Source organism: Globicephala melas, chromosome 4, assembly GCF_963455315.2.
Source record: "Globicephala melas chromosome 4, mGloMel1.2, whole genome shotgun sequence".
NCBI lineage: Eukaryota > Metazoa > Chordata > Mammalia > Artiodactyla > Delphinidae > Globicephala > Globicephala melas.
This window is the reverse complement of record NC_083317.1, coordinates 124,600,624-124,623,130: the sequence shown is the minus strand read 5'-3', so window position 1 is coordinate 124,623,130 and position 22,507 is coordinate 124,600,624. Positions and strand designations below refer to the sequence as shown.

Below are 22,507 nucleotides of genomic sequence, written 5' to 3'. Positions count from 1 at the left end.
AACAGGAGAAGGCCACTGAAAAAAGAGACAGAAAACTCACGTGACTCATTTCAGAGTCCCTTGGTTCTTGCTGTCACCAGAACTAGTGGCCAATTTTGAGTTCCTGCACTGTGCTCACCTCTGGCTTGTCTTCTGTTTAACAACCCTATGGTGTGGGTGTGATTATCATCCCCATTTTGCAGATGAGGAAACTAAGACTTAGAGAACATAAGGACCTTGGGAAAGGTTACCTAGAGCCTGGATTTGCACCCAGTTCTGTGCCACCCAGAGCCCTCACCCTTCATTATGCTGCTACATCACCTCTACTTCTAGCGACATGTAAAGTCAGATGGTGTTTCACAGCCAAGTAAGGAAGACCAGAGGATTCTGGAATCTGGGGTCAAACCATTTACCCAAACTCCCTGCGCATTTTTTCCCACAGATCAGACAAAATCAAGCTGAGGCCAAAGATAACCACAGGCCCCTCGCGCATTATGGCTTAATGGGAGGGTTGAGTTTGGAATCAGACGAGAATTCCAGACCCTCACTACTGCTGCTTATCTGCTCTGAGCCTTTGAGGACCATGTCTTGCCTCTGTGGTCCTGGAGAGTGGAGGGGCCACCCTGGGTGATATATGAGGGCCCTTCTAACTCCATCAACTTAGGTCCCCAACCCCAGAGTAATGACTTTTGTGGTCATCCCATAAGTCGTATGTTTCACTCACTTAGAACATGCCATGGAAATGTTTGCTGGAAAGGCTGGAGGGAGGGAGACATAAAAACCAAAGGATAGAGAAAGCCTGCTGAGAATGCGTCATGGCCAGCCCTGATGGCACAGCGTCTCTGTCCACAAGTCCCTGCAACTACAGTTCAACCCCCGGGGTTGCACGGACAGTTTTAAAAGCCGCAGCTTATGGGGGTCTATTACACACTTCACTTAGTCTTTGCGCTCCGTGTGTGTCTCCATCACTGAAATGAGGAAATGAGAGAAAGCAAGATTTCAGATGGTCTCACCATTTGCATTGCTCAAAATTGATATCCAACCATCCATGAAATTGTGTTCATTGAGGAGTGTCCCCATCAATAAACCATGCACAGAGCAGCCTCCAACTCAAGCAAGAGGGAATGCGGCCCCCACTACTTTCCATGGGTTTCTCAGACTAAATAGCTGTGGGAATAACAGCAGGAAAAGAAAAAAAAAAAAAAGATCACAGCATCCGCATACGCTTTGCAAGGGGAAGAGACTTAGTACCTTCGCACGACACAGATCTTTTACTCAGAGGAAGGTGAACATGACTGATTCTAAAGCTACGTGAACAGTCGATGGGCTCACCTCTCAGTGGAAAGAAAGCTGAGGCGGAATTCATTCCCAGTGCAAACTCCGACCCAGAATAACGCAGGTAACGTTAAATCACACTTGCCAAACACTATTATTTTTCAGGACAACTGTGTTTCCCAGCCAACTTGGCACAAATCATTGAGAGTTGCTTCTGAAACCATTCAGTGTCTACAGAACCCAGTGTCATTGGACATTCTCCCCCAGCCCCGTGTCAGTTCCAACCTGTCCCCATCGTTCTGAAGCACCCCAATTATGACATCCTCCAAGAAATGCTGCTCGAACTCTCCCGGCCATATGTACTGTATGGCGTGGAGGTCAAAGGCTTGGGGGCAAGCAAGACCTGAGTTTGAATCAGAATTTCGCTAACTTCTGCCCGTAGGGCATTAGGCCATTTACCTACCTAGCTTTGAAAACATCATCTGTAAAAGGAGTTGTATGTTTAGCAGGGAAGAATCTGGATTCACAAAAAGAAAAGTAGTTTTTCCACATCCGTCTTAGTTTCATTTCAAGCCCCTCTTCTATCTGACTGGAGGAGATTTAACCTTGGCAAATTTGGAATTCTCCCATTTCCTTAGGGTGCTCGCTGATTTCAGGGGGCTGGATTGTAGAAGGCGCTAGGGTGTCAAGGGGCCTCCGGTCATCTTTCCATGCAGGTATCCACTGAAATAGTGCCCATCTCTTTGGTCCTCAGTCACTAATGGTCCTTTAGGGCCATCAGTGCTCTCTGTATTCCCTTGCCTTACTTAGGGGCACAGAAATACCTCTGCTGCTTCTCATGTTCTCTGTGAAACCATCCATGGTCCATCTGTCCAGATATGCCAGGCTGGCATTCCCTCCCAATATCACACACCCCTTCCAGGGCTCAGCCCAGGTGGTGGGCCTCAGGTGCCCTCACTCTGCATCTCTTTCATCTTATCCCCCCACCCCTTCCCTGCCACCCGCCAGTCTGGGGTATCATTTCCTAGACTGGGGAAAGGCAGATTTTCTTCCTCTATTTTCCCCCAGATGTTGAAGATACCCACATCTCCCCCACCCTCCTAAAGATTTAGGATTCTGCAAATGAAAATGAGGAAGAGATTCGGCTTCAAGCCCCATCTTCTCTTCCCCCGTCACAGCCCTCCCTGCGGCAATGATCACAAGGCAGAGGTGCGTTTAAGTGGAGGGTAAGATGGGAGAAATCAGAAGAAGAGAGGCATATTCTTATTCACTTGATAAATATTTCTTCATAATGGCCCAGGAGGCCAGGTTTGATTTTGGAATTCTTTTATTAAAAATTGTGGCTTCAGAAAAAAATAAAGAAGAGAGGCTATGATCTCAAAAGTACTATCCTGCCACTTAAGCATTAAATAAAATAGTATATAAAAGAAATTTGCCATGTTTTAGGGACCTAATACTAAATCATGGATGTTATTTTTCCCCCCTCTGATCTGTTGGACACATTGTCTAAATCACGTTTGGAAATTAATCATGCACTGCCTTAGAACACCTGCTGTACTGGAAATTTGCCCATATTTTTATTTTACTTTTCCAGTGTCTATTCTCCCAACTAAATGTGAGCTCCTAGGGAACACAGTCCCATCTTATAATCAACTGAATCAAACAGAAGGCTAGGCAAACAGAAAACACTTTAAAAATGTGTGCAGATCTAACCTGAGGAATCCAAAATTGTGTTTGCAAATATTTAGAGAAGGTTCTTTGTACTAGAAATCAGGTTATTTTCTTTTCTTAAAATAATTCACGAGCATGTGTATGTCTAAATGTTAGCAGGGGAGCCATGTGGTGTGTGCAGACACCCTAGATATTAAATAGAAAGCGATTTTTCAATGTATCCATTATTTTTTTTAAATCCTACATCACAACCACCTCTGAGTGCAAATATATTTCCAATTTTTGCTGGCCTCCTATTGCAAAATGCTAATAGAACTGCGTTCCTGGAGCTGCATCACTAATAGAGTGCATCACAGATCTGGGATTCTTGAGTCAAAAATAGGAAATATGGATGTTTCACTGAACGAAAATACTGTGTAGGAAGATGTCTTGGCAACCAGGAGAGTCACAGAGTGTGGTCTTTAAGGATGGAGCTTCTGAGTGAGAAGTTGAGGGGGCCTGGATGGCAGACCACAGCGGCTCTCTCCAAGCCACATTCTAGACTGGGCTGCCCAGTACCACTAGTTTGCCCAGTTAGTCCTGAGCACAGATGGATGTACTCACTCTCTAGAGCCCACATTTCACCAATTCCTGCTCATGTGACCTTGGCTACTTTCTCCTCTAACCCCAAGTTTCCTCTGTAACTATAGAATAAGTACCTACCGGAGGAATCCAGCTCCCTAACTTCAGACTATACTATAAAGCTACAGTAATCAAGACAGTATGGTACTGGCACAAAAACAGAAATATAGATCAATGGAACAGGATAGAGAGCCCAGAGATAAACCCATAAAAATATGGTCACCTGATATTTGACAAAGGAGGCAAGGATATACAATGGAGAAAAGACAGCCTCTTCATAAGTAGTGCTGGGAAAACTGGAGAGCTACATGTAAAGAATGAAATTGGAACACTTCCTAACACCGTACACAAACTCCAAATGGATTAAAGACCTAAATGTAAAGCCAGATATTATAAAACGCTTAGAGGAAAACATAGGCAGAACACTCTATGACATAATCACAGCAAGATCCTTTTTGAGCCACCTCCTAGAGAAATGGAAATAAAAACAAAAATAAACAAATGGGACCTAATGAAACTTCAAAGCTTTTTGCACAGCAAAGGAAACCATAAACAAGACGAAATGACAACCCTCAGAATGTGAGAAAATATTTGCAAACGAAGCAACTGACAAAGGATTAATCTCCAAAATATACAAGCAGCTAATGCAGCTCAGTATGAAAAAAAACAACCCAATCTAAAAATGGGCAGAGGACCTACATAGACATTTCTCTGAAAAAGATATACAGATTGCCAACAAACACATGAAAGGATGCTCAACATCATTAATCATTAGAGAAATGCAAATAAAAACTACAATGAGGTATCACCTCACACCAGTCAGAATGGCCATCATGAAAAAGTCTACAAACAATAAATGCTGAAGAGGCTGTGGAGAAAAGGGAACCGTCTTGCACTGTTGGTGAGAATGTAAATTGATACAGCCACTATAGAGAACAGTATGGAGATTCCATAAAAAATTAAAAATAGGGGGCTTCCCTGGTGGCGCAGTGGTTGCGGGTCTGCCTGCCGATGCAGGGGACACGGGTTCGTGCCCCGGTCCGGGAAGATCCCACATGCAGTGGAGCGGCTGGGCCCATGAGCCATGGCCACTGAGCCTGCGTGTCCAGAGCCTGTGCTCCGCAACGGGAGAGGCCACAACAGTGAGAGGCCTGCATACCGCAAAAAAAAAAAAAAAAAAAAAAAAAAACACTAAAAATAGAATTACTATATGACCCAGCAATCCCACTACTGGGCATATACCCTGTGAAAACCATAATTCAAAAAGAGTCATGTACCACAGTATTCATTGCAGCTCTGCTTACAATAGCCAGGAAATGGAAGCAACCTAAGTGTCCACTGACAAATGAATGGATAAAGAAGATGTGGCACAAATATACAATGGATTATTACTCAGCCATAAAAAGAAATGAAAATACCTAGAAACAAATGACAATGAAAACACGACAACCCAAAACCTATGGGATGCAGCAAAAGCAGTTCTAACAGAGAAGTTTATAGCAATAAAATCCTACCTTAAGAAACAAGAAACATCTCAAATAAACAACCTAACCTTACACCTAAAGCAATTAGAGACAGAAGAACAAAAAATCCCCAAAGGTAGCAGAAGGAAAGAAATCATAAAGATCAGATCAAAAATAAACAAAAAGAAATGAAGGAAATGATAGCGAAGATCAATAAAACTAAAAGCTGTTTCATTGAGAGGATAAACAAAATTGATAAAACATTAGCCAGATTCATCAAGAAAAAAAGGGAGAAGACTCAAATCAATAGAATTAGAAATGAAAAAGGAGAAGTAACAACTGACACTGCAGAAATACAAAGGATCATGAGGGATTACTACAAGCAACTCTATGCCAATAAAATGGACGACCTGGAAGAATGGACAAATTCTTAGAAATGCACAACCTTCCGAGACTGAACCAGGAAGAAATAGAAAAAATAAACAGAACAATCACAAGCACTGAAATTGAAACTGTGATTAAAAATCTTCCAACAAACAAAAGCCCAGGACCAGATGGCTTCACAGGCGAATTCTATCAAACATTTAGAGAAGAGCTAACACCTATCCTTCTCAAACTCTTCCAAAATACAGTGGGGGGAAGAACGCTCCCAAACTCATTCTACAAGGCCACCATCACTCTGATACCAAAACCAAAGATGTCACAAAGAAAGAAAACTACAGGCCAATATCACTGATGAACACAGATGCAACAATCCTCAACAAAATACTAGCAAACAGAATCCAACAGCACATTAAAAGGATCATGAACCATGATCAAGTGGGGTTTATCCCAGGAATGCAAGGATTCTTCAATATATGCAAATCAATCAATGTGATAAACCATATTAACAAGTTGAAGGAGGAAAACCATATGATCATCTCAATAGATGCAGAGAAAGCTTTTGACAAAATTCAACACCCATTTATGAGAAAAACCCTGCAGAAAGTAGGCATAGAGGGAACTTACCTCAACATACTAAAGGCCATATATGACAAGCCCACAGCCAACATCATCCTCAATGGTGAAAAGCTGAAACCTTTTCCACTAAGATCAGGAACAAGACAAGGTTGCCCATTCTCACCGCTATTATTCAACATAGTTTTGGAAGTTTTACCCACAACAATCAGAGAAGAAAAAGAAATAAAAGGAATCCAAATTGTAAAAGAAGAAGTAAAGCTGTCACTGTTTGCAGATGACATGATACTATACATGGAGAATCCTAAAGATGCTACCAGAAAACTACTAGAGCTAATCAATGAATTTGGTAAAGTAGCAGGATACAAAATTAATGCGCAGAAATCTCTTGCATTCCTATACACTAATGATGAAAAATCTGAAAGAGAAATTAAGAAAACACTCCCATTTACCATTGCAACGAAACGAATATAATATCTAGGAATAAACCTACCTAAGGAGACAGAATACCTGTATGCAGAAAATTATAAGACACTGATGAAAGTGATTAAAGATGATACAAACAGATGGAGAGATATAACATGTTCTTGGATTGGAAGAGTCAACATTGTGAAAATGACTCTACTACCCAAAGCAATCTACAGATTCAATGCAATCCCTATCAAACTACCAATGCCATTTTTCACAGAACTAGAACAAAAAAGTTCACAATTTGTATGGAAACACAAAAGACCCTGAATAGCCAAAGCAACCTTGAGAACGAACAGAGCTGGAGGAATCAGGCTCCCAGACTTCAGACTATACTACAAAGCTACAGTAATCAAGAGAGTATGGTACTGGCACAAAAACAGAAATATAGATCAATGGAACAGGATAGAAAGCCCAGAGACAAACCCACGTACATATGGTCACCTTATCTATGATAAAGGAGGCAAGAATATACAGTGGAGAAAAGACAGCCTCTTCAGTAAGTGGTGCTGGGAAAACTGGACAGGTACATGTAAAAGTATGAGATTAAAACACTCCCTAACACCATACACAAAAATAAGCTCAAAATGGATTAAAGACCTAAATGTAAGGCCAGAAACTATCAAACTCTTAGAGGAAAACATAGGCAGAACACTCTATGACATAAATCACAGCAAGATCCTTTTTGACCCACCTCCTAGAGAAATGGAAATAAAAACAAAAATAAACAAATGGGACCTAATGAAACTTAAAAGATTTTGCACAGCAAAGGACACCATAAACAAGACCAAAAGACAACGCTCAAAATGGGAGAAAATATTTGCAAGTGAAGCAACTGACAAAGGATTAATCTCCAAAACTTACAAGCAGCTCATGCAGGTCAATAACAAAAAAACAAACAACGCAATCCAAAAATGGGCAGAAGACCTACATAGACATTTCTCCAAAGAAGATGTACAGATTGCCAACAAACACATGAAAGAATGCTCAACATCACTAATTATTCAAGAAATGCAAATCAAAACTACAATGAGATATCATCTCACACCAGTCAGAATGGCCATCACCAAAAAGTCTACAAACAATAAATGCTGGAGAGGGTGTGGAGAAAAGGGAACACTCTTGCATTGTTGGTGGGAATGTAAATTGATACAGCCACTATGGAGAACGGTATGGAGGTTCCTTAAAAAACTACAAATAGAACTACCATATGACCCAGCAATCCCACTACTGGGCATATACCCTGAGAAAACCATAATTCAAAGAGAGTCGTGTACCAATATGTTCATTGCAGCTGTATTTACAATAGCCAGGAAATGGAAGCAACCTAAGTGTCCATCACCAGATGAATGGATAAAGAAGATGTGGCACATATATACAATGGGATATTACTGAGTTATTTGTAGTGAGGTGGATGGACCTAGAGTCTGTCATACAGAGTGAAGTAAGTCAGAAAGAGAAAAACAAATACCGTATGCTAACACATATATATGGAATCTAAAAAACAAACAAAGAAAATGGTCATGAAGAACCTAGGGACAGGACAGGAATAAAGATACAAACCTAGTAGAGAATGGGCTTGAGGATATGGGGAGGGGGAAGGGTAAGCTGCGACAAAGTGAGAGAGTGACATGGACATATATACACTACCAAATGTAAAATAGATAGCTAGTGGGAAGCAGCCACATAGCACAGGGAGATCAGCTCGGTGCTTTGTGACCACCTAGAGGGGTGGGATAGGGAGGGTGGGAGGGAGGTGCAAGAGGGAGAGGATATGGGGATATATATATATACACCTATAGCTGATTCACTTTGTTATACAGCAGAAACTAACACAACATTGTAAAGCAATTATACTTCAGTAAAGATGTAAAAAAATAAATAAAAAAGAATAAGTACCTACCTCCCAAGAGTTTGATGAAGATTCAACAGCATCGGGGACATAGTTCATGCCAGTCATTGAGAGTTGTTGTTGGATCTGCTGCTCCAGGTGGGGGACAAGGCGGGGAAGGGATGACCACCTGGATGCCTTGGAGTGGGCAGCTCTACCATTCAGACCCAGGCTCACACCCTTCCTCCTGCAGATCAACAGAAGTGTCGCTTTACTAGGGCAGGGACATGCTACTGGCTGTGAGGAGTGCCGTATCTATGAGGGCTTCGAGGGCCTAAATCCAAAGACCCCACATTGGCTCCCCCATACGTAAAGCCATGGTCACCTCAGGTCATCCCTCAAAGCCAAACGTGTGGACTGATCACTTCAATAGAGGTTTCTCCTTTCATTTCCAATGTGAAGATGCTCTGGGTGTCAAGTAACAACGGTCTGAGTTAAAGCAGCTTAAGCTGTAAAGATGGACGATTGGCTGCCACAGCTGAGCACACTCCGTGGTAAAGCAGTGAGGAGGTCTGCTCAGGGTTCGCTCAGCCTTCTCTGCTCTCCTGGCTCCGCCCCCTCCAGGAATTGCCTTGGTTGTCCCTGGTCTGCTTGCAGGATGGCTGCAGCCGCTCTCAGCCTTCTATCTTCACATAATGATCTCCAGGGAAAGAGAGCAAGAGCAGGTTCCAGAAACTTTCTAGAGAGAAGATGGAAGCTCTTTTCCCAGAGGCTGCCAGTCAATTTCCCCGCTCAGCTCACTGGCTTAAATTCGGTCTTATGATTAACCCTAGACCAACTCCTATGGCTTTTTGGATGCCAGATGCTGATTGGCTTCATCTTGGTATGAGGGGGCCCAAGTATAGGCCTCATTCTGTCCCTGGAGCAATGGAGATGGAATAACCTTTGACTAAACAGAGTCCATCCCTGGAACTCAAGTCAACCCCCCAAACCTCAGGGCTGCCATTGCAAGAGGACAGGAGTGAGATGGATGCTGGAGAGGCACCACAGGTCTACAACTCTGCTGGACCATCTTCTTCAATTCAGCAAACAATTATGAAGCGTCTCCTGTGTGCCAGGCAGGGTGCAAGATGTTTGATAACACAGGGACAGGGGCTCATGTTATTGAGAGGGATAAATGAGCCAACTTGTGCAAAGTGCCTGGGGCAGCCCTCAGCCCCAATACCTGTTCAGTATTGTCTTCATTACAATGAATCCTGCACGAGTATTCCCTGCCATCCAGCAGACAGACTTAAAACAATAAATTCCAGCCGCGTATGGAGAGGGGCAAGAGTAAGCCTGTGGGTGGCATAAAGGAGAGAGCTGACTCAAGGAGTATGTAGAAGCCTGGCCTCAAGAAGTGTAGAGCCCACTGGTTCTTAACCTTGACTTCATGTTTGATTCACCTGAAAGAGACAGAGGAATGGATAGAGAAGATGTGGTATATACACAGAGTGGAATATTACTCAGCCATCAAAAAGAATGAAACAATGCCATTTGCAGGAACACGAGTGGACCTAGAGATGATCATACTAAGTGAAGTAAGTCAGACAAAGACAAATATCATATTATAAAATCACTTATGTGTGGAATCTAAAAAAAAAAAAAAGATACAGATGAACTTATTTACAAAACAGAAAGAGATTCACAGACATAGAAAACAAACTTATGGTTACCAAAGGGGAAAGAACAGGGCTAAGGGATAAATAGAAGGTTGGGATTCACACATGCACACTACTATATAGAAAATAGATAACCGACAAGGACCTACTATATAGCACAGGGAACTACACTATAGTCAATATTTTGTAATAACTTATAGGGGAAAAGAACCTGTGCCATATAACTGAAACTAACACAATGTTGTAAATCAACTATACTTCAATTTTTAAAAAAACTCCCCACACCAGTTAGGTCACAATCTCTGGGGGTGGGACCCCTCACCAGGGTCAGTTTATCTTTTTAAATATCCCCAGGTGGGGGCTTCCCTGGTGGCACAGTGGTTGAGAGTCCGCCTGCCGATGCAGGGGACACGGGTTCGTGTCCCGGTCCGGGAAGATCCCACATGCCGCGGAGCAGCTGGGCCCGTGAGCCATGGCCGCTGGGCCTGAGCGTCCGGAGCCTGTGCTCCACAATGGGGGAGGCCACAACAGTGAGAGGCCCGTGTACCGCAAAAAATAAAAATAATAAATAAATAAATATCCCCAGGTGATTACAATGTGTAGCCGAAGTCAAGAACCACCCCTTACAGGCTATTGAAGACATAAAGCACAAATACATTAACGAACAATGCTGAGCTGTGAGGGTGCATTAAAATGAACTGTGTTCCAGGCTCAGAGCAGGGAGAGGGCAAGGTAGGCAGGGGGCCTAAGGGGCCTTGAAGAACCAGTGGGATCTGCCTGATCCTCTCAGTGTGAGAGGAACAGGTGTGAGCAAATGTATGTGTGCAAACCTAGAGGGTGTATCAGTCTGGACCCAGCCAGGAGAGAGAAACCACATAGTAATTTCAACAAGGAAATATAAAAAATTATTAACTATAACAGCGTATTAGAATAAGGAAGGATTAGCTGCTAAGTAGAGAGAACTCTGAAGGCTATAGGAATGCAGATATCAGGACACCCACCCTCCCTGGGGCTGAAAAAGAGCACCCTGTGGAGAGCCCTCTGCCACCCAGGCAGAGCTCCAGACTTGGCTGACACAGCGTGGCTCACTGAAGGGCAGAGAAATCGCTGTGGTGGTACTCCGGCAGAACCTTCCAGGAACCTGCCCTCCAGATGCTGGGGAAAGCTGTCCACAGGGAGGTTTCTCATGGAGCACACGGATGGGGGCCACGGCTGAGACAGCGCAGGAGAATCAGGAGCCAAAACCCAGCAACGTCCCCTACAAGCAAGTGGAGGCTCAGAGAGGCAGCAGAACCTCCTCAGGGAATTAGCAAAGCTGGATTTCCACCCAGATCCATCTTTCCTGTACGTTCAGCCACCTCTCTGAACAAACAGAAATGCAAGATCCAGACTAAGATCGTTGACATAAGCTGCCCAGGGATGGAAGGGGTCTGTGCTCCGTGAAGTCAGTGGGGAGGGCTTCGTGGAGGAGGTGAGGCTTCCAATGGACCTTAGGGGGGCTTTTATTTTAAGGAAACGAGGGAGAAAAATGACAAGAGGTGGCTTCCAGGCTGCCTTTGCCACACAAGCCGCGTTGATCAATTTCACATGCAGAAGAGCGAACCTGGGCTCAGACGGGACTCAGCACAACCAGTAGAGGGAACAGTAAAGAAAACTCTTGGGTGACGAGAAGAAGGTCCGAGGTAGAACAGAATCAAGGAAGCCCTTATATGCCAGAGAACCTCGATCGGAGCTGATGTGAAATCAACTCACTGTGAGACAGCCAGAACCCAGGGACCTGGGGCTCCTAGGACCCCTCAATCACATGCCAGCCTCTCTGTGGAATGAATACAGGAGAGCAAATGCCAGCTCTGCAGTCACATACACCACTAGAGTACCAGCTCCAGCATTTAGCTGTGTGTCCTGGGGCAAGTCCCTCAACCTTTCTGAGTCCCAGAGTTCTTCATCCGTCAGTTGGAAACAGTGATCCCTTCTTTGCAGGCTCGCTCAGGTGAAGTCCCCAGCACACAGCCTGGCGCACGGCGCGTCTTTCATCACTGGTAGATTCTCCCTCTCCTACTTTTACTCTGTAGGCCCTTCCTGTCTTTTAAGACCTCCTGCGCCTCTGAAAGTAAATGTTTTAAATTCAGGAATTCCAGATTCCTAAGCAGGTGCACCTGCAGGAGTGCCAAGGTCTTGGTGGCCAATGACATCCTCTGGAGACTCGGGCTTCACAACTCTGCGCTCACCACTTGGAAGGAAAAGCTCGGGTTCAGGGGATGCAGCCACTGTGTTCTTGGCTCCCCAGCCAGATGGCGCCTTGAAGTGACGTTTCCTACCCAATGTCCGCAGGGCAAATAACGACGCTTCTTTATCTTTTAGGAGGAGAAGTCACCAAGCCGCGCTTTGCTCAATTCTTCCACGGCAGCCTGGCCAGTCTCACCATCCGCCCTGGCAAAATGGACAGTCAGAAGGTGGTTTCCTGCCTGCAGGCCTGCAAGGAAGGGCTGGATATCAATTCCCTGGAAAGCCTGGGCCAAGGAATAAAGGTAAGGAAGGAGCCAGCATCGCTCCCGGTGAGACGATGCTTTGTGAGGCAGAGGCTGCTAAACACCAGTGCAATCCTGGACGCGGAGTCATTTCCTGCCACGTCACACCGAGCTGGTACCATGGCAAAGGTGCTGCCACAGCAGGGAGATCGGTGACCGTGACCGTGACTGCACAACAGACTCTGTGCCGTCTCCTGAAATTCCTAGATATCTGAAGCCCTCGAGTGCAATCAGTTCAGTGCATAAAAGCAGGCACACGTTCAATGTCTACCCGGAGGGAGTTGCTATATTTCATTGTTTCCTGGGTTGGGGGGTTGCTTTGTTGTTTATTTGCCCAAAGGAACTGAGGGAGCAGTTACGCAAGCACAACTTTCAGAAATACAGAAAAGTAGGATTAAAAGTTTGGACCATGGAAACTACTAATTACAAAGGAAGGTCACCCGGGGTGGGTGGAATTAGAAAGCAGATGCAGAGGTCACTGGGTCTTATGTTGTTAAGTTGAGGCCCGGATTGGGCTCCAGGCAATGTCTGGCTGCCAAAGGGAATATGAACAGATTCACAATTTCGTCATCCACACAACATAAAACTCTTCAAACGATCCAAGGGAATCCAAGCTGCATTTTGAGAAAAGCTCCTCCTGAGGGGCGCAGGATGTGGCTGACTGTCCTCGTCAAGCACCTCCCCGCCCACGATGGGCGGGGATAGATCTGGCCTTACCTGGACCGAGGAGCGCCTGCCCGCATCAGGCCTCGGGGTCCTGAGCAAAGAGCAGGGTAGACATTATCACAGCCCCCGCTCCATCATAGCGGACCCCAGTGACAGCAGGCAGCCCCTTGGCCTCCTCTCTGGGAGTGAGGGCGGCCCACCCTCTGTCTCCAGGGACACAGGACAGCCCCATGAGGCCCCAGCGGCTGTGAAGGTTTCCCAAGGAAGGAGTGACCAGAACAGAGGTTTCCCACCGCCTCCCATCCGTCCCCACTCAGCACTGCCCATGGAGCTGCCCGGCCTCCCCACCCCAGGCCTGCGTCTCCTGGACAAGGGTCACCACTCCAAAAGAGGGCCCTCTCATTTACACTCTCAGTGGCCAACTGCTTGTGGGGCTCTGACTTGGGCTGGCCTTGGAGGGACCAGTGATCTGGGCAAATCATGCCTCGACTTCATGTTGCAGTCACTTCAGCAAACATTCCGCGGACACCCGTATAATTTGGCTCTGGGCTGCAGAGAGGGACATGAAAATGAATGTTCCAAGATTATTGTCTTTGGGGCACTCAGTGGCCCAAGCAGACACCTGTAATCCGGTGCTCCAATGATTATGAGCACCGACATTTACTGAGGGTCTCCTGGGTACCAGGCACTGTTCTAAAACCTTTATGCGTTTAACTCACTTAAGCCCCAGAACCACCTATGATAAATGTACCATGAATCTTCCCATTTTGCACATGAGGAATGGAGGCCTGGAAGAGAAAGGAAAGTTGCCCGGGATCCCAGAGTGAGTCAGGAGCAGAGCCAGAATGTGATCCCAGGCAGTTCTACTCCAGAGCTTCAGAACCGGGAGCAACAGCAGGGAGGGAAGGCTCCTCGGAGGAGGTGAAGCCTGAGCGTATTGTTTAGGACAGGTAAGAACCAACCAGGAGAGAGGCAGGCAGTGGGCGGCAAGGGAGAGGGCAGGGCGGTCACTCTAGGCAGAAAGCCAGTGTTACAAGTGCCCAAGTTGCAGGAGGCAAGCTAGGAAGCGGGACCAGAGAGGTAGGCAGAGGCCGGGTCACGGGGCCTTGTTAATGTCTGGTGTTTACTTTTTTTTTCTGTTGGCAACAAGCAACCATTGAAGGGCTCCAGGCAAGGCAGCATGATCTGGACAGGCGTGGGGTTCAGAATGCTCACCCTGGAGCCCTGGTCAGAGGGGGAAGATGGGAGGAGTACACAAGCAGGGTAAAGCATGAATGACCTTCCAGAACATTGTTTAAAATGCATGAAACGCATACACACAGGTGCTCTCGATAGCTAATCACCTGTCTGAAGGAAACTCACAAGACCGCCTGTACTGCAAAGGCCAGCGTTCCACCTGTCAATTTCATGGCAGCTGGCCCAGGCAAGCCCCTCGTGGCACATTTCATACAGATCTCCTCACAGGCAGAGCCTGGGGTCTGATCCTTGGTCTACTGTTTGTATTATTCCCTCAGGGTTTTGTCAAGCCAGTGAAATCTGTCCTCCGACAGATCCAGAATCCGTCCCCTCTCTGATTCTGGATTTGCTCCTGCCCCTGCGTGGATCTTCTCTGCTCTAGACCATCCCATGGGGCCACAGTGGCAGGATTCCAAGCACCACAGAACACATAAACCAAAGATCCTGGACTTACAAGCCACACATTCTTAGAACTATAAATTAAGAACCATAGCAATCCCTACATAGCGGTCCTAGCCTGTGAAAGAGGAAGTGCTAAATGAAATGGCACCCAGAGCTGTGGGGAGTGGAGGGGGCTCATCTGACTTTTTACAATACCACCTGCTCAGAACCAGTCACTGCAAACGATCCTTTCCCATCCTTAGGGCGCGGCGGGCAAGAACTAGTTCACTGTATGAGCAGTTAATGATAACACACACGACGTTACGGTGCACCCACCGGGGGCTATTTTAAGCTCATTATCCCTACTCCTCACAACAAATTAAATATGATGACCCCATTTCAGAAATAAGGAGGTTGGGGCTCAGGGACTTGGCCAAAATACGTCTAGGCTCTTTCCGCCACAAGACTCAGATGAGAAGGCATTCTTGAAAATTCTTAAAACTGCTTCCAACCTGCCTTTCCTCCTTCGTCCCTCATTTCTTTTTTGAATAATGACTAATACTTTCTCTACTGGCTCCTGGCCTCCTCCCTCCCCTCTGGCTAGTCCAAAAAGTGAGGGCCTGCCGTGATTAAGAAAACATCCCGTCTACTCACAGGGTCCCACGTGGGTTCCTCGTCTCACTTGTCTTCCCCTGGATCATGCATATTTCCAGCTATTTCTCCAGCATGTCTGGAGTCATCACATGATCCAGGTGGTTGTTGTTATGTATTCATACGAGACACTGTGGAATCGCCACATCCCTGAAGAGTACACGCTTTTGATTTTCATAGCGTCATCCCTGCCAGATTGTCATCTCTAGTGTGGAAGCGTGGGAAAAAGCAAGAACTTTGGGACAAAAACCTCCTAGGTTCAAAGCACAGTATGGATATTCATGACCTGGGTGACCTTGGGCAAGGTACTTTAATCCTTTAAGCCCCGATTTCCTTGTGTGTAAAATGGACTTAGCATTATTTTGTAGTGATGTAAGAATTGAATAACATATATATTTTTTATATATCCTTACATATATTTATATATCAGATATAGCAAAGAGACACATACAGATGAGATATATAGATATAGATATATAGATATAGATATACATATAGATATGGATACAGATCTCCCCTAGAAAACCTGATAACTAGGCTCTCAACAAATCACAGTTCCCTTTTCCTGCTGGGCTGACCTTGCACTTGGCATTGCTGATGCCCCAGCTTCTTTTGAAAAGTAATACTGGGTGACAGTTGCAACAGAAGAGCCTCTATTGCAGGGAATCTTCATCTGTCCCAGCCCGGAGGAGCTGGCAGGGAAGGCGAGGTGCCTGGAGGGCCACAGCCAGCCTGTCCTCAAAGAACAGGCCAGGGCTTTCAGCAAGGACTTCACCGATGCCCCAGCCTGACCCTCCAGGACCGCTGACCATTCTGCTAAGACCATCTGTCTAACCGCTTCTTGGTTCAAAGAAAGGAACCACTGTGGCTACAGCCCAGCTTTCCAGGGAGAGTGAGTGCTGTCACCTTTTGCTAGGTCCCCAGGAAGCCATCTCCTGCCCCTGTGGAAATGCCAGTACCATCCTGTGTCTCGCAAAACCAGAGACCGACCCTCAGTCATGCCACGAAAGACAACACAAACATACAAGCAAGACCTATTCTAGTGGAGGGTTTTATTGATCCTGCAAGAACCGTGTTGACGGCTAGCCAGTGCCCACCTCAGGCCCTGTGGCAGTCCTTGAGGTGCTCTGGCAGCCAGACTTGGGTATTCACTAGAGACCCAACACATTCCCTAACCTGTCCTCTCCCTAGGAGGCTTCAGTGGGAGTGCCCTCTGCTGATGCCACGGGCTGCTGCCCAGTCCATCCTCCTGGATGAATTGCTTGATTTTCCTGTTCAGCCCTCATGCACGGCTCAGAGATTGGCCTTTTCTGCAGGGGGCATCATCTTGTCTCATGCTTGTCGTGTACTGGACCCTCTAGATGCTGAAAAAAGTCAGTGGACCTTGCCCTCGAGGTGCTCACAGTCTGCTGGTGGGGGGCACACAGACAGACAGATAGCAAAAGCACCAAAAGACTGCTACAGCAGGGGTTGGCAGGGACGGGGAGAGTGCAAAATACATGGAAACTTCAGTGGTATATTTAGAAGAATGACTTTCAATCTGCTCAAATGAGAAATGGATGATCTGTAAAACACTCAGAACTATTGATGATTCACCAGCATGTGGCATCTCCACGGCTGAGCACGCTAAGCTAGTGAGTCAGCCCCAGCAAGAGAGAGACCAACAAGAGGCCGACTGTAGCATCACCTGTGCATATGCCCAGGGGCTCCTGAATCCAGCATAGGGAACAGTGCTTGTGACCAGACGTCACAGCTCAGAGAGACCCTGCTCAGGGCTTTGAGGACAGGAGGAAACTGGATCATAGGGAAAGAGGAACAGTGAGGGCAGCAGGGGACCATTCACTCATTCATCTAACAGGGGCTTCCGGGGCACTAGGACAAGGTTCTGAGATTCGGGGATAACAGTCGGAGCCCCTGTCCTCAGTGAGCTCCTAGTCACTGCACTATAATAATTATACTACCATTTCATAGCACTATAGGAGTTCAGTGGGGACCTAAGTGAGGGAAGCTGGGGAGGCTTCAAGGAGGAGGTAACAATGAAACAATCACATCATAGTTGAAAGAGACAAAGACTGAGCTATCAGTTGGCTGGGGGTCACCATGCAAGGGACTTATTATGCGGGACAATGGCAGCACAGTACTCATGAGATAACTACCTCCTGGTAGCGTCTGGACACAGAACAGGAACTCTTGTAAAGACATCCGAGTCATATCAGGGAAAAGCTAATATAGATAGATTTTCTCTTAAAAGCTTGAAAACATAATCTACTTCATGGAAACAGTAATGCAAAATAAAACTACACTAAGATAGTATTTATCACCTATCAGATTGGCAAAAGTCCCAAGTTTGACAGCACGCTCTGTTGAGGTTTTGGAAGAACATTCTCATACGCTATGAGAGGGAGAGCATATTGATATAATCCCTAGCAATGGAAAATTTGCAACATTTGTCAAAATTTAAACTGTATATACTCTCTGACCTAGCAATTTCCCTTGTAGGGATTTATACTACAGATATATTTACACGCTTAGGAAATGTTATATATATAAGATTATTCATTGTGCCATTATTAGTGTAAGACTGGAAATAACCCAATGTTCATATTATGAGACTGGTTAAGTAAATTATTTAATATTAAATAATATTAAACAACTTAAAAAAAAATAAAAGCTCTCCAAGACAAAAGCTAAGTGAAAAAAGCAAAGTACAGTATAGTATGTAACAAGCTACCTTTGGTGTAAGAAAGGAGAAAAATGGGAATCTATATTCATTGATTATATATTCATAAAATGCTTAGGTATAACTGTCAGGATACGCTAGGTTATGCTGCAGTAACGAGTGACTAAAATTTCAGTGAATTATACAGCAATTTTTTTTTTATGGTGTGCACTTCATGCCCATTAAAGACTGGCTGCAGCTCTGCCCCCCTCACTGTGAGACCCAGGCTGATAGACCATTAGGGAACTTTGCAGATTTCATGGCAGAGGGAGAGGGGCATGGAACCACGCATTAACTGGCTGTGAAATCTACCACCCGGGTGTGAACCAAACAATACCTCTGCCCACTTTTTGTTGGCCAAGCAAGTCACATGACCACTGTTGAGCGCAATAGGACAAAAATGTATATCCTGTATGGAAGAGTAGCATAAATAAGCATCTCACTGGGAGGGGAAACAACTAATTTTGAACAATAATGCAATTTGTCACTAAGAAATTACTGGAACAGTGATCACCTGTGGGATAAGGTTGAGGAAATTGGTTGGATAGGAGATAGGAATAAGATGGACACTTTCACTTAGCACATATATATATTTGAATATATATGCTCCATGCTCCATTCAAAGAAGATAAACTGCTGGGAACACCACGGAAGAGACAAGTCTGGATCTACTTTATCTGGTTTGAGGACCCAAGTGACTCAGTGGGGAGCATCGTAGCCCCTGGGCCTTCACCCAGCGTGGGATACCAGGGACCCAGGATAGGACAGACAGATAACAAACCTAGGGCAGCTGACAGGCGTGTAAACAGCAGGTGATTAAAACTCATGGGAAACCAGAGTTTAGCACCTAGAAGGCAAGACCAAGAATCGGATCTAAGAGAGAAGGAAGGCCATTAACTTAAAAATGAACTTGAAGGTTGGAAACTAAAAAGATGGGACATGGGTCAGGAGGTGGAGTGCAGGGTGAATGGGGGAGCAGTTCAAGGCCAAAGTCAAGCCAGCAAAAGGAACAAAAGCCCCAGGTTTCCGGGCTATGAGCTGAGGGCGTGGCAGTCCAAGAACTGAAAGTTTCTGGGAGGGACCCCATAGTAGCCCAGAGCATGAGCGCACCAAAGGCTGGGCCCCAAGAGCACTATGTCTGGGCTTTCAGAATTCATCCTGTGGCTCCCGGTGGTATCACCAGGAGTTTATAATCCACGGGGAATCTTACAGAGGAGGGTCCCGAAGCCCACCAGAGGGCAGCAGGGATCGCTTGACGGGTTAAAACAGTTACCTGTGCACACAGCTCCTGCACTTGCACGTGCTCTGGAGACGCCTGTGCGGGCCTTAGCGGCCTTTGCATGGAGATGGAGGGTCTCCGTGAGACTGGGTACATGGTTGATCATTCTCTCCTGTGACACTGCTTTCTGTCTTCCAGTATCATTTCAACCCCTCGCAGTCTGTCCTGGTGATGGAAGGTGACGACATTGGGAACATCAACCGTGCCCTCCAGAAGGTCTCCTACATCAACTCCAGGCAGTTCCCAACCGTGGGCGTGCGGCGCCTGAAAGTCTCTTCCAAGGTCCAGTGAGTGGACGCTGGGCAGCCTGGGGCTCGGCCAAGGCATCAGGGATGGTCCCTGGGAATGCTCTCGTAAAACAGGATTCACCTCTCTTCAACTATTGGCAGCTTCTCCGCTCTCCCTATGAGGACACCCCAATGGATCTGTGTTCTGTTTTTGTTTTTGTTTTTTTAAGTGAAATATAGTTGACATACAATGTTTTGTTAGTTTCAGGTGTACTGCTTAGTGATCTGATGTTTACATACACTATGAAATGATCACTATGATAAGTCTGGTAACCATAGGTCCCTATACGGAGTTATTACAATGTTATTGACCATATTCCTTATGCTGTATGTTACATCCCTGTGGATTTTTTATTTTATAACTGGAGGTGCGTACCTCTTAATCTCCTTCACCTATTTCACCCCACCCCCAACCCCCTCCCTTCTGGCAACCACCTGTTCTCTGAATCTATGAGTTTGTTTTTGTTTTGTTTTTTAGATTCCACATGTAAGTGAAACCATACGGTCTTTCTCTGTCTCACTTATTTCACTTAGCATAACACCCTCTAGATCTATTCGTGTTGTTGCCAATTGCAAGATTTTATTGTTTTTTCTCATGACTTAGTAATATTCCATGTGTGTGTGTATATATATATATATATACACACACATCATTTATTATTATTATAGTATTAATATATGTGTTAAATATATACTATATTACAAAGATATATCATATATATACAAATATATATATATATACACACACACCATAAATATATAAAACCACATCTTCTTTATCCATCCATCTATCCTTGGACAGTTAGGTTGCTTCCATATCTTCGTTAATGTAAATAATGCTGCAATGAACATTAGTGTGCATATATCTTATCGAATTACCATTTTTATTTTCTTCAGGTAAATAACCAGAAGGGAAATTGCTGGATTACGTGACAGCTCTATTTTTAGTTTTTGAGGGGAACCTCCATACTGTTTTCCATAGTGGCAGCACGAATTTACATTCCCACCAATAGTGTTTAGAGGTTTCCTTTTCTCTACATGCTCGCCAACACTTTTTATTTATTTTTGATATTAGCCATTCTGACAGGGGTGAGGTGGTACCTCATTGTGGTTTTGATTCACATTTCCCTGATGATTAGTGATGTTGAACATCTTTTCATGAGTCTGTTGGCCATCAGTATGTCTTCTTTGCAAAAATGTCTATTCAGGTCCTCTGCCCATCTTTTAATTGGGTTACCTGTTTTTTGCTGTTGAGTTGTATAAATTCTTTGTATATTTTGGATATTAACCCCTTACTATATAAGATTATTTGCAAATATCTTCTCCTATTCATCAGGCTGGCTTTTTATATTGTTGATAGTTTCCTTCACCGTGCAAAAGCTTTTTAGTTGGATGTAGTCCCATGGGTTTATTTTTGCTTTTGTCTCTGTTGCCTGAGCAGACACATCCAAAAAAATATTGCTAAGACCAATGTCAAAGAGCATACTGCCTATGCTTTCTTCTAGGAGTTTTATGGTTTCAGGTCTTACTCATTTTGAGTTTACTTTTGTGTATGGTGTGAGAAAGTAGTCCAGTTTTATTCTTTTGCACATAGATGTCCAGTTTTCCCAACACCAGTTATTGAAGAAGCTGTCTTTTCTTCATTTTATATTCTTGCCTCCTTTATCATTGATTAATTGACCATATATGCATGGGTTCTGTTCTGAGCTCTCTATTCTGTTCCATTGATTTATGTGTCTGTTTTTGGGCCAATACCATACTGTTTGGATTACTCTAGGTTTGTAGCATAGTCTGAAGTCAGGAGTGTGATACCTTCAGCTTTGTTCTTCTTTCTCAAGATTGTTGTGGCTATTTGAGATCTTTTATGGATTTAAACAAATTTTAGAATTATTTGTTCTAGTTTTGTGAAAAATACCATTGGCATTTTGATAGAGATTGAATTGAATCTGTAGATTGCCTTGGGTCGTATGGTCATATTAATAATATTATTTCTTCCAATCCATGAGCATGGTATATCTTTCCATTTGTTTGTAATGTCTTTAATTTCTTTCATCAACGTCTTGTAGTTTTCTGAGTAGAGGTCTTCTACCTCCTTGGCTCGATTTATCCCTAGGTATTTTATTCTTTTTGATGCAATTGTAAATGGGATTGTTTTTTCTTTTTCTGATAGGTTGCTGTCAGTGTACAGAAACACAACAGATTTCTGTATATTAATTTTGTATCCTGCAACTTACTGAATTCATTTATTAGTTCTAATAGATTTGGGTAGCATCTTTAGGGTTTTGCTGTGTATAGTATCATGCTCAACAAATGTTTATTAATTCAATTAAATTAACCAACCTAGCCTTGACAGAGCTCCTAAATACCATGAGTATGCAAGAGAAAGAAAAGGCATGGTTCTTGTCCCCAGGGATCAGAGTTAAATTAAGGAGATGAGACCATCACTGTGACCTTTAAATAACACCCTTACTGGCCTATCAAATCATTTCTCAGCCAAACAGCTACTTGGGAGGGCAGCTAGGAAGGGGACCCCAGAAAAACTCCTGAGAAGCAGACAGGGAGTCACCTGGCACCTGGAGCCAGAAAAAGGAACCAGAAAGACAGGAACAAGGGTTGGAAAGATGGGTCTGCTGACTGCCATGTTGCCAGGGCCTGGGACAGAAGCCAGGATAAAGTCCACAGACGGCAATTACATTCAACAGTTCTAGTGATGGAGAAATTGCTCCCACCTCCACACTAAAGACCACCCCTGGAGGCTGGGGGTAGGGAGCCGGCACCTCCAGGTCAGCGCCACACTGCAGTGAAGAAGAGAGACCAGACTGGCTAGTCTCCAG

The 22,507-nt window shown here is 44.8% G+C and overlaps 1 protein-coding gene across 3 annotated transcripts in view; it reads left to right on the top strand.

Annotated features, from left to right (window-relative positions):
* CLSTN2 (calsyntenin 2) overlaps positions 1–22,507 on the top strand; it is a 650,414-nt gene that overhangs the window by 607,049 nt on the left and 20,858 nt on the right. For all 3 annotated transcript variants that reach the window (XM_060298550.1, XM_060298549.1, XM_060298551.1), the window contains exons 10-11: positions 12,288–12,454; positions 19,525–19,673. In XM_060298550.1, coding sequence (XP_060154533.1) covers positions 12,288–12,454; positions 19,525–19,673 — 316 coding nt within the window. The remainder of the gene's footprint in view (positions 1–12,287; positions 12,455–19,524; positions 19,674–22,507) is intronic.